The sequence below is a fragment of the Procambarus clarkii genome, chromosome 10 (assembly GCF_040958095.1).
Source record: "Procambarus clarkii isolate CNS0578487 chromosome 10, FALCON_Pclarkii_2.0, whole genome shotgun sequence".
NCBI classification, from domain to species: Eukaryota; Metazoa; Arthropoda; class Malacostraca; order Decapoda; family Cambaridae; genus Procambarus; species Procambarus clarkii.
The window spans coordinates 11,019,038-11,032,032 of record NC_091159.1 but is presented as its reverse complement, the minus strand read 5'-3'; the positions used below and the strand labels follow the sequence as shown (position 1 = coordinate 11,032,032).

At 39.2% G+C, this 12,995-nt stretch overlaps 1 protein-coding gene across 8 annotated transcripts in view; it reads left to right on the top strand.

The window, feature by feature from the left end:
* The window catches only part of LOC123748350 (autism susceptibility gene 2 protein homolog), a 131,584-nt gene that overhangs the window by 95,241 nt on the left and 23,348 nt on the right, over positions 1-12,995 (top strand). For 5 of the 8 annotated variants that reach the window (XM_069321591.1, XM_069321589.1, XM_069321586.1 and 2 more), the window contains exons 3-10: positions 951-1,068; positions 1,445-2,827; positions 4,692-4,754; positions 5,341-5,549; positions 6,052-6,299; positions 6,817-6,981; positions 10,439-10,468; positions 10,669-11,156. In XM_069321591.1, coding sequence (XP_069177692.1) covers positions 951-1,068; positions 1,445-2,827; positions 4,692-4,754; positions 5,341-5,549; positions 6,052-6,299; positions 6,817-6,981; positions 10,439-10,468; positions 10,669-11,156 — 2,704 coding nt within the window. The remainder of the gene's footprint in view (positions 1-950; positions 1,069-1,444; positions 2,828-4,691; positions 4,755-5,340; positions 5,550-6,051; positions 6,300-6,816; positions 6,982-10,438; positions 10,469-10,668; positions 11,157-12,995) is intronic. The other 3 variants (XM_069321590.1, XM_069321587.1, XM_069321585.1) reach the window with 1 other exon arrangement.

Here is a 12,995-nt window from a genome sequence, read left to right as displayed (position 1 = left end):
TTTACAAGCATGAAATCTTCCCAATCAACTGTTGTTGTTATAAACAGTCTCCTGGTGCTTCGGAGCTCATTAACTGTTTAATAATTGTAAACAAAGCCGCCAGAGATTGAGAAAAGCTGTACAGGTTTGTAAGTGCTTGCGTAACTGCTTCGTGAATCTGGCCCCTGGATCCCACGACGACCGGACTCATCAAGCAACCCCTTACAAAACCTGTACATCTTTCCTCAGTCATGGCGGCTTTACGTGTATTAAATAGTTTATTAGCGCCGAAGCACCAGTAGGTTATTTATAATGGTAATAACCTTGAGTTATGATTTAAGAAAGATGTACAGGTTTCATAAGCAGTTGAGCAAGTACTTGACGAGTCCTGGCCCAGGCGGGAGTGAAAACGTTGATAATGGTAGTTTGTATCAGTCGTAATCATACAGTTATTGAGTGGAATTGGAAATTTAAGTAAAATCTAAATCAAATAGTTCATTCTCTTTAGAAATATTACTACATATGAATCGATATATATATAGGACAAGGCGACAGGTCTTGTAGCACAATGGTCTACGTCCTCGGCTCACAATCAAGGGTCCCAGAAAAGAAACGGTTGGACATGGTTCCTTCCTTCTAATGCCACTGTTCATCTAGTAGAAAACTTAGGGGGCCTGGGAACTAAGCAACTATTGTGAGTTGCATCCTGGGGAAGGTCAGTTGTTGACCTGGGGGGCAGGGACCTCAGTCAACCTAAGTGCAAGCTTCGTGTTCCCGTCACTGGGAATAATTAATATAATCAGCATCACTATTAAACTGCAGTTATCCAGGCGATACGAGGATAGGTTAGAAAGACACGGTAGTGACAGTGATATATGTGATTTATATAACTACTTTATTACTTAATTATCAAGAAATTGTAAATCATGCTTAAATTCTAGACACTATATTAATGTTATCTTATTTGACAGCTTCTGTGGAGGGTCGTCTTGGAGAAAGCACAGCATCTGTACGGCCAGCCTTGAGCATTGCTGATCCACCCAAGCCAATTGCTGTTAAAACAGAACGCCCTCATCTTCCACCATACGGGTAAGCAATTGACTTGGTAATCCATACAACCTCCTTTGTATTGCATCCCTGCATGCCTTTTGAGATCATTATGCATCTCACATAACACATATTATCCATTCTCAAGTCACAATCGACTTGAGAATGATCTAGGATGGACCGAAACGTCATCGTCCCTTCACTTTCTAGTGTGTGGTTTGGTCTCAACATATTTCAGTCACGTTATTGTGACTCCTCATCTGCATCTCACATAACTTGCTCAATACATGTCTGTTAGTCCTATATTATTTTGAGTATAAAGTTTCAGCAGACCATAGCAGCTATTGTTTAGGTAAGCGTGTAATGAATATCTACAATAGAATATGATTATGATGCAAATCATATTTTTTTTTTTCAGTTGCAGCAACGGTCCCGTTGACGTGGGCCATTACCCTGCAAACTATCCTCCTCCAAGTGTTGGTGCTGTTACCTCTGCCCCACCACCAACGGTCACCACAGCTGGGGACCACAAGCCAGTCTATCTGCCCTCCCATCAGCCACATATACCCCAAACTCAGCCACATATTCCCCAAACTCAACCTCATATACCCCAAACTCAACCACATATTCCCCAAACTCAACCTCATATACCCCAAACTCAACCTCATATACCCCAAACTCAACCTCATATACCCCAAACTCAACCTCATATACCCCAAACTCAACCTCATATACCCCAAACTCAACCTCATATACCCCAAACTCAACCTCATATACCCCAAACTCAACCTCATATACCCCAAACTCAACCACATATACCCCAAACTCAACCTCATATACCCCAAACTCAACCACACATACCCCAAAGTCAAACTCATATACCCCAAACTCAACCACAGCATACTACTCCATCACTTCCCACAGCACATACTCCTCATACTCATCACACACCTCATACACCCACAGTTACATCAACTGTCACGCCTACTCCTGCGCCTCATACCCCACACACACCCACACTTCATACTCCTCATACTCCAACACCTACAACACCCACTCCCACCCCTCCGCTCCCACCCCGGCAACCATCTGCACATATTCCACACTCACCATCACCACACTACCTCCCTCAACCTGTGGCCTCATCTACAACAACTACAGTTACCACAACCACCACCACTACCACCACAACTACCACAACCTCTACCAGTGTTACTCATAATCATGTGGGGAACAGTGGTCGTGTAAGCAATGGACCAGTGGGTGGAGGAGGTGGGGGTGGCCAGGGGGTGGGTTCCTCGGTGAACAAGTATAGTGTGAGTGCCTTGGTGTCACCTACACCACAGCGCAACCACACGCTCTATAATAGTGTCAAACCAAGTCCAGTAGCATCACCACACAATCACGTTCGATCACCACATCCATCCCCAATCGGTGCTACACCTACTGCTGCTGCTCCAATTAAGCCTCCAACTCCTAACACCCCGACTGGTCCAGTTTCTGTTCCTGTGCCTTCAGCTGCAGTAACAGGATCAGCTCCAGGGCCAGCAGCACCATCTTTACCTTATGGGGTGAAGATTGAACCAGGGGAGACAGCCAGACCGAGTCCAGTAAATAAAAGCTCGACTGGTCCCCCTCCTCATTCAGTACCAGCTACAGCCAATGTTAAAATAGAGCCCGGCTACCCACGCTCTACACCACCTTCCACCACAAAGGTTTCTGCACCTCATTTGCAGTCAGTGATACCTTCTTCTGCAAGACATTCACCCAGGACTCACGATCATCATATTTCACCATATAGGTGAGGCGCTTCTGTGACATTTATGAATATTAAAACTATAGTATAAGTAAGTTTCAGTTACCAATAATCACAATGATTAGTTTTATTGAATTATGTAAGTTACAAAGAACTTGTAATTAGTTCAGAAAATATACAGATAAAAAAAAGGGATTACAGTAATAATTCAAATACCATCACTTATCAGATATTTAGTACAATATTTATCAATAAACTTTCTCATTTGAAAGAATAAAGCATCATAGCTGCAAAAGGGGCTTCTTGATTAGGTAAAATCATTTTGCTTATCTTCTAGTAATGTTGTAGTCTTAATACTATGTAGTAGATTTTGCATTACATTGGGGTTTACATACTGTGCCATCTTAGTCTGCTAAGTGTAGCAGGCGAAGTGTATGGCAGAACCATGATTGGAAGGGTACAGAAGATAACTTAGAATATAGTTAGTGATGAGCAATTTAATTCCTTAGTGGAAGAGTCCAACCATTTGGGCTGGACGGTAGAGCAAAGGTCTCGCTTCATGCAAGTCGGCATTCAATCCCTGACCGTCCAAGTGGTTGGGCACCATTCCTTCACCCCGTCCCATCCCAAATCCTTATCCTAATCCCTTCCAAGTGCTATATAGTCGTAATGGCTTGGCACTTTCTTCCTCCTTAGTGGAAGATTCTACATGGTATCAGATATACATTGAGATATTTAGTAGGATAAAATATGTGCGAAAGACTATAAGTTCTAGTTGGCATTTTTATACTTGGAAAAATCATTGGATAAAGTGAATATGGAGGGACGTTGGTGAGCATTGAGAATGTATTGAGTCGGTGGAATGCAATTAGTTGCTGTATAGAGCTTTTATATAGGAGATAGTTCATTTATGAGTAGTGATTGTACTGGTGTAATCAGTGACTGGTTCGTTATTACTGTACGAATCTGTTGTGTAATGAGGTTGTGTAATGATGTCGTTGTTGTATAATGTATATATGGATTGGGTTATGAGAGTGGTCTAGGTATGAATGCCAGGAAATGGAGTGAAATTGGAGAATTATTGAAATAAATGGCGTTATACAGTATTCAGTTGACTAGCAAACAATAATAGGGACATAAATTGAGACAGTGACATGTCATGAAAAAACTGTTAAGGTAAGCTTAATATGACAGCATTAAGTTCTTTGATGAAGCTGAATAGATAGAGGAAGGAAGAAAAACTAAGTATTTAGTAATTGATGAAACTGTCATGAAGTTGGACAGACATGGTTAGGAATCAGGGATTAAGTATGAACAGGGCACAAGAAGTGGTAGGAAATAAGGCTTTACAATCTGTTTGTGAAGAGAAGGAATGTATGACATTTTACAATTGACAAACTCATCTGAAGCATTTTACACTTGGTTGTATGAACCAGTAGGACCTTTATCTGGATATATTGCTGTGTTTGCAGGTCGTGTGTGAGGCCTCGGTAAGGCAGATATGGCAGATGGATAAGGGTGTCTATATTTGGAAATTTTTATTCTTATCCTATTTGCTATATACTGTATTATGGAATTATGCCTCCCCAACCTTTGAAAGTGGGAAACAAGGCGGTGATGGTGATGAGGGTGCAACCACTTTGCTCCCTCATTTATGGAAAACAGTGAACATTTATATGCATTTTATGAATACAGTACCTGCTTGATACCTGGTTGATGGGGTTCTGGGAGTTCTACTCCCCAAGCCCGGCCCGAGGCCAGGCTTGACTTGTTTACATTTTGTACAATTTTTTTGTCTAAATAATGTTTTTGTCTAAATTTAATACAATAACTGAATTAAATGTACTTGAATGTATTGCACATCACAGGGCTTGTTTTATTATGCTAAGCTAATTTTTTCTGTTCACAGTTCAGCAAGTGTCGTTGTAAGCAGTGGGCAGTCGATACCTTCATTATCACGGCCTTGGCCTAGGTATGCTATTTATGTGACATTGCATTTTTTGTCATTCTATAACTTAATTTTATGCTTTCTATATAGTGTTATTTTTGCACATACTGTATTGTACAAGATCAGGCTAGAATAGCAGGGTACTCAAACTTTTTTCATTGCCATTATATTTGCCTAAAAAGAAAGTAATAATAATATTTATATGAAGAATGAATATACCTGTACGTACATTAGTGATATCTCTCAAATGGAATGATTGGTTTTCTGTTGAATAATTTTTGGTTCACATTTTTTTATTTATTTAGTGTGTTTTTAGGGAAAGTGATAGAACACACATTTTTGCATATGTTTATACAAAATCATGCAGGCATAGAGAAATAAATGAATTTTAAATATATAAATGCAAATGTAGATTCAATGCAAATTCTGGTTCTCGGGATTATCTTGTTTTATCAGGCCACATAGTCAAAGTGGGTTATATTTTACATAAATTAGCAATGCTATGCAGTATCATACAGTACTGTAATAAATATTTTTTGTTATTTGCTATTTGTTATTTGCTATTTGTTTAATGATAATATTGATGTGATTTTTTTCCTTTTCATTTCAGCTCAGTATCCAGTCTAGCATCAAGCAGTTCTGCCAGATTATCTTCCTTGAGTCGACCGCCACTGCCGTTGCCCTCCTTTCCCCTAGCTCATCCACCAGTCTCTGCTCCTTTGCCGCCTACGGGCATGTTTGCACCGCCTGTTCCACACTCGCAACAACTTACCTCCTCTTCTCTTATTCCTCCATCACATCTGAATCCTGACCCCCTCGGTAAGCCAGAGTTGTATGATTATGTTAGTCACTGTTGTAATCGCTGCCTGTATTGAAAGCAATATTTGAAGGGAAATTCTCAAGCTTCCCATTTAAGGAGCTAGGTTTTTTCCAAGACCAACATTTTATTTAAGGATATAGGTTATGTCCCAGCTTGGAGCTATGGGACACTATTAGTATTGCCAAATATAAAGAGATGGGCTCCATTTCAAAATAGATTTGGTAATATGTTTACAGTCTGTCATTTGCCTGTTAAATTTAGTTTTGATATATTTATTCTTTTAAAATGTTCACAGTTTTAAGTAAAATTTATGAAGCTCATGTTTACATAAAGAAAATGAATGCAATTTATTTTATAGAGATAATGCTGAGAATATTTTCTATAATTCCAAAATTCAATGTATTGTGTATTATGTTGTTATACAGTTTCCTATTTTTATTTATTTTTATTTATTGTTTACAGGTGAATCTAAATATTCTAATGAAAATTTGTTGTTTACAGGCCAAGCAGATCTTCTACGTAGGGAGCTGGACTCTCGATTTTTGGCCCAACAAGAACGCACGTTGGGCCTTGGGCCTGCAAGTCTAGGGGGTTTAGGTGCTCCTCCTGCCTTTTTACGCGCTGAGATGCACCACCACCAACACCAACACACACACGTTCACCAACACCTTCTTCCTCATATGCCTCCTCCACCATTACCACCCCCGGCTGCATCCAGTCTCTTCTCGCATCCTTCGTCTCCTTCAATGGTACGTCATAAAGCACAGCAAAGTATAAAAGCATCTGTTCATTTATTTAAATTATATTAAATATCTAGAAAATTTAGCTGCAACTTATATAATGTCTTATTCAATTTATTTGTATAGTGGGTTTATCTCTATTCATGGTACAGTACATTACTTAAAAGTTGAAATCTTTGCTCAATTAAACATTCATTAATCTTAAAGCTGATATTCAGAAATTTTGATGACAAAATAAGTTATGACTTTTAAAACAGTGCTGCTTTTTAAACTATTTCAGTTTCATTTACCCTTGAGTCTTTATCACAAAACTGAATTCATCTGAATTCTAAATTTCCTTATTTTTTGGATACTTTTTTGTCTTGTGTGTAATTTTATATATATTTAATTTTGCCAAATGAAAGAAACATTCACCCCAAAATAATTTCATTCATGCTTGGGTGAACCCCTTCACCAGTTTAAGCAGCACTGTTTAAGAGCATTAATATAGTATTTGCATAGATTATAGCATTATTATGTTAACCAGTTTAAGGAAGTGAGCAAAGTGGGGCTGGAGAGTGGCTTGTACCGACCAGGAGGCGGCCTAGGCAGCAGCTACCCTCCAGGACTCAGCCCACTAGTACATCCTCCTACCTCAACTTTTGCACCGCCGTCTCACCTAGCCTCTGTGGCACCTAAGGTGTGTTTTACCGTGAGTTCAGAAAGAGTTGTGTTTCGTTACCACTTGTACGTGTTTTTCACATCCTCTGCCAACCTTGTTATTTATTCATTTGTTGAAGAACCCGCAGTTGTCCTCAAAATGTTTGTGGAGCTATAATGTTTCTTTAACAGGTAAGGATGTATTGTATAAAATGATTTAGAGAACATTTGTAATGTTTGTGACAAAATATACAGTATTACCAGCGGAATGTGTTTCAAGTTGTGTTTGATGTTGTTAGAAACCAATTTAATATTATTATTTAGTCATTATATGTTTTATATAAAAGTTATTTGCAGTAGCATTCATTTAGATCTTTATATTATAATGTGGAAATTTGCAAGGACACACCAGAGGTGTAAGAAGCCAAATCTAGTACAACAGTGTGTTTAATGAAGGAATTAAGATGCATACTGTCAAAGATAAAAAAAAATGTTTATATTTTTAGTGTGTTTGTGTCATATCTTACTGTGAGGAAATAGTGCCCTCCTGTAGCGCAGTGGTCCACGCAATCGACTCTCAATCAGATGGTCCCGGGTTTGATTCACAGGTGGGATGAGACATTTATGCTTGTTGCCGTACACCTATAAATAGGTACCCCAGTAGTTTTGAATTGTAGGCTGTGTCCTAGGGAGGGTGAAGGGGAAGGTGCATGTGCAGAGAGAACAGTTGTTGGCACAGGGGGACCAGCCATGGTCCCCCTGTGAAGCCTGTAAAGAACAGGCTTCCTGTCTGCAGCGGTTTGAACCATAACCAATGACAGTCTAATTGGGGAATAAATGCTGGCTGGCTAAATAAATGCTAAATAAAGGTTGCTGATAGTCACTATCTGGAGAATTTTTTAGTTGTTGGTTTAGTTGCCATAAGAATGGAACAAATGGTTATTGAAAAGACAGTGTGTCTTAGATCAAATGGCACAGATTATCTACAAACACTGCTATGTGAGTACTGTATACCAGAGAAAGAACGATTAATGGAGAATGGGACACCTCTTTCACTTTCCCTACAGTAGGGAAACTGGTGCATATTTAACTCCACCACCAAGTTACCAGCAGTGCCCTCAAAACTCACTGCAAGCTATAATCAATAATTTGAGAATACTAATTCTTGTTCTGCTAGCTACTATTTAAGAATAAGAATTAGCACAGTCACATCCAGGTGGCAATTTCAGTACAATATGCTTCATCACATGTGATGATCAGAAGAACGTGACAAATCACAATCAGAAAGTAATTTTCAAGTAGTTTTATTGTGCATGTAAATATGCAATATATATTGAGTTGGTCATGGACAAAAACATGCATCCCATATGCTCTAAAACACTGTAGTTAGCAAAACAGTATTGGCAGAGCAAGCAATCCCACAAGCAAGCTTGGAAAAGAGGAGAGGCCAAGGTGAGAAAACTGATGCATCTGAGAGATCAGCTGTGTACGTCTTTCACTATGTCCAACACACCGGTTCTGAGCTAAATTTCCTATGATGTCTCCTGAACAAAGGCACTTAAACTGTATCGTAGTGACCAGAAAACAGAAAACCCGAGCTGAAGATATGGAGAGCAGGGACTACACGGATTAGAGGTGAATGTAGAGCTGATACCACAGACCAAAGACCAAAGCTGGAATATGCAGCAGTTGTATGGTGCCCATATCTTAAGCAGCACCTCAACAAACTGGAAAAGGTGCAAAGACATGCACCTAAGTGGCTCCCAGAACTGAAGGACAAGAGTTACGAGGAAAGGTTAAGAGGCATTAAATGTGCCAAAACTACAAATAGAAAAGAAAGAGGTGATATGATCACTACGTACAAAATATTAACTGGAATCGATAAAATTCATAGAGAAGAATTCCTGAGATCTGGAACTTCAAGAACAAGAGATCATAGATTTAAACTAACTAAACACGGCTGCCGAAGAAATATAAGAAAATTCACTTTCGCAAACAGAGTGGTAGACGGTTGGAACAAGATAGGTGAGAAGGTCGTGGAGGCCAAAACTGTCAGTAATCTCAAAGCGTTATATGACAAAGAGTGCTGGAAAGACGGGACACCATAAGTGTAGTTGTCATCCTGTAACTAACTACACTTAGATAATTACAGGTACTCAGCCACTCACCAGCACCAAATGGAAGACAAGTGGCACAGGACTACACCGTGACACTGAAAGTGAGGCCCATCAGGTAAAAAATTAGCAGCAAATATATGATTATACCTACAAACCCCTGAGACAGTATCTCAGAGCAGAATTTGGCATTAAAAAAATGTTCCAGATTTTTAGGTCATTCTCTTGAAGGTAAGCACCAGGCTTCCTAAGGTTAACTGCTCAGCAGAGAAGCTGAGAGAGGCAAATTTAAAAATATGGAGCCCAGATGTAGGGATTTAAGACAATAGCAGAATAAGTGATATAAGAATGAAGAGAATAAATCACAATAATGCAACAGAAAACAAACAACAACCCAGTCCACACATATGGCTTTAATATGCAAAGTGCTTTCCTTTAATTACTTTCATTTTCTCCCCTGGGGCCTTGTTTTCCTTGTCTGCAGAGCTTATTCTTAGCACCAGGAAGTATGTAGCATGTATTGTGATGGGGAAACGGGTTTGTTTTGATGGTTGTTGATGTTCATATTAATTAGATTTATTTTTTTGGAGAAGAGCCCCCTTGGGCTCCATGAAGTTATCATATACTGATATGGTACCATCTGCAGAGTTCTGTAGGTCTACTGGGAATTAGTGCCAGAACCTGGCCCCTGCACAGAGACTCAGGGATCAGTGACATTTGTTTATTTATGTATGCCACCACTGGGGAGGGTAACCAGAAAGTTAGTGAGTAAAAACAAACCACCGCAGCCTTTAAAACTGCTGAAAGAACTCCTGCCCCCCCATCTATATAAATAAATGATCAAAATCTCTTGGAACTAGAACAAACTCGCTTGTTCACCTTCCCCGCTCATTTGGGGGTGGAGGGAGGTAGCTTACTGTCAGTCAGCATCTCCACCCTCAGTTCTATGCTGATGTAGTGGGCGCTAGGTCACCTCTCTTCCTCCCTGGCTCTGGTTTTCTGATGTTTCAGCTTTGAAGATTTTTGCCCTTGGTGGCTTTTCCTGTACTCTTAGGTGTAGTGTGAGCCTTGATTTGAGAACACTTAGAGCTGTATGTGCACATGGTTATCTTCCCTGTGTACTCCCTAGTGCTACCCATACATGCTAGTGTTATCTGTTCAGGGGTCGCTTCTTTAGAGGTCCTCCTCCTCGGTGGTGGTGGCCCTCGCACAGGATAAGTCAGATGTGTTGGGACTTTTCTGCCATTCCTTGGGCCAGGAGTGACATTTGGCTGGCAATGCGATATGTATTATGTGTATTATTAACTTTGTTATTTTATATACAGTACTGTACTGTAATTCCAAATTCATGTTGGCCAGTTAAGTCCACACTTTAAGACCTCTATTTTTCAACAGATTGGTGAACAAACGCAACGCAAACCAGTGGTTAGTTCATTTGTTTTTAAAGTATCTGAATTTTTTATGAACTATACATAAAAATCACAATTTAAGTATTTTATCTAATACTGTATTTTGCAAAAATTCAACTAAAATAAGAAGTCAACCAAAAAAACATTTTATTAGATTTTATGCATTGTAGTACCATATACTCTATATAACTCAGATATTATGCGTGTTTCTTGCAGAAGACGGGTCGCTGGAATGCAATGCATGTGCGCATTGCTTGGGAAATTTATTACCACCAGCAGAAGCAGACACCAGAGAAACCCAGTGCTAAACTTGGAGGCCAAGACCCTTTTCGGCCTCCATCAGGACCTGGTGTTGGGGGTGGTCCTCCTGGTGCACCAATATTTCCTACCCTGCCTCGACCACCTGATTTGGGACCCTCTTTATTGGGCGGTCCCGGGCCTTCACACCGCTACGAGTCACCTTTATTAAGCCATTCTCACCTCACACCCTCTGTGCCTGGCCTGAGTGGCACAAGGTACCCTGGAGGAGGGGCACCTGGGCCTCCCCCTTCAGCAGCAGCAGCAGCAGCAGCTGCAGCAGCATTCCACCATGGGGGTGTAACCCCAACATCTATACCAGGACCCCCACCAGGCTCAATGTTCTCAAGAGAAACATTACCACCTGGCCTAACTGTACCACAACCCACACCTCACGATGCTTGGAGGTAAATCTATGCTCCCTGGTTTAGTGTTGCATAATAGTTTTCATAGACATAAGTACACCACAGCTTTAATTACAGCATTTGCAACACTAATTTTGTTTTTTTTTAATTGCTGAACTCAGAATCTTATTTATTTTAAGTGGACAAAACTAAAGACCAGCAATATTAAAATTAAAGAATCTTGAAATATTTTATCAGTACAGTATATTGAATCTTTTGATAAAGGATAAAATTATATTTTATTTCTGAATTAATATCTTTATATGAGTGTGCTTCCCTATACACAAACTGGACTACATTAATCTCCATTAATTTATATTATCATTTTCATTTACATTGGGTAGGTGAAATATTGATGCACTTACAGTCGTGCCTCATATGTAGCTAAACTAACCTATAGTGAGCGGATTTTTCTTTTTGTTTAGGTGTACTATAGATTATCTATCTACTTATTAGATGCCTTATCTTTCCCTATCCTTATCCACATCTTGTATATCCCACCCTTCTTGCATATCAATATCTTGTTTTCCCTGCAAACCTATTTCATATCTGTGCTTTATATTCCCATCCCCCTTATCCATATCTTGTCTATCCTGCTACACCCCCCCATTATCCTTATCCATACCTTGTCTTCCCTCCTCCCATCCTTCCTTAGACTCCTGGTGTGGTCACAGCAGCTTTGTCTACAGGCAGTCGTACCTTAATGTTATATCCTGGCTTGTTCAATTCACCCTATGTCCCCATGCAACCTTTTATCCACTGTATATAGTCCTCCACTTTTATTTTCTCTTGGTTTTATTTTCCCTTCCAGTTCTGTCACCTGTCATCCTCTCGGTATGCGTACACCATCGTAAAATATTTCTTTTAATCCCATTCTATCAGCCTACACCTCATCCTTGTCCTCTGACATCCTGCATCTTTCGTAAACTTGAAAATTAAGGGCTACATTAATGTATTGTGTGTGCTTGTGTTACATTTGTATTGATTGTTCACCTTATGCTATTTGGCTACATTAGGATTGCATTTTGGTTTACCGGAATTAATCCATTAATTTATACTGTTTAGCAAGTACATTATACAGTATATTCTGTACTTCACTAGCAGCCCTTTTCTTTATTAAAGGAGATATATTTAAAATATAAAGCAAATTTTCATTGTAATAAATGATGCTAAAAATATATATTTCTCTTTTTGAAATATAAAGTATAAAAATTTACTTAATATCTGGTTTTCTTGAATTTCAATTAATTTGTTTTAAATATAATAAAAAGCAAAATCATAAGATTGATAGAGCAAGAAGAGAAGTGACCGAAAGCCAGTTTGAGTTTTTTATCCGTACCTTTTTTAGGTCACCGATCCAGCAACATTTTCCATGCCCTGCTTTTTCGCTTTGTGCCTTCAACCAAATTCCCCCATGGATGTATTCTTGACATTTCTTCAAGCATTCATCCATTCATCTTTACAGAGGCTTGTTTGCTCTAGACATCTTTCTAACATCATTATTCTTACAAGGCTGTTCTCTAAAATCCTTGTCAGGTGATCAAATACCATCATCAGACTTGTGTCCTTGCCTTAGAATGTTAAAATAATTGGTGATTAATTAGGATACGTATTATTTAGCCAGTTGAAGATAGTTTAGGGATTTACCTAGATTAGTTAGCCTGTTGTTTAAGATAGTTTGATTATTAATCAACTAGGTTGGTCAGCCAGTTGGAAGATAGTTTGGGAACGGTCAGTTGCAATTTATTAGGTTTATTAGTACTGTATGTGAAAAGCATAGTAAGCCTTTGTTATTTGACCTTATTACTTTTTGAGTACCTTAATTATCAAATCTAATTAATG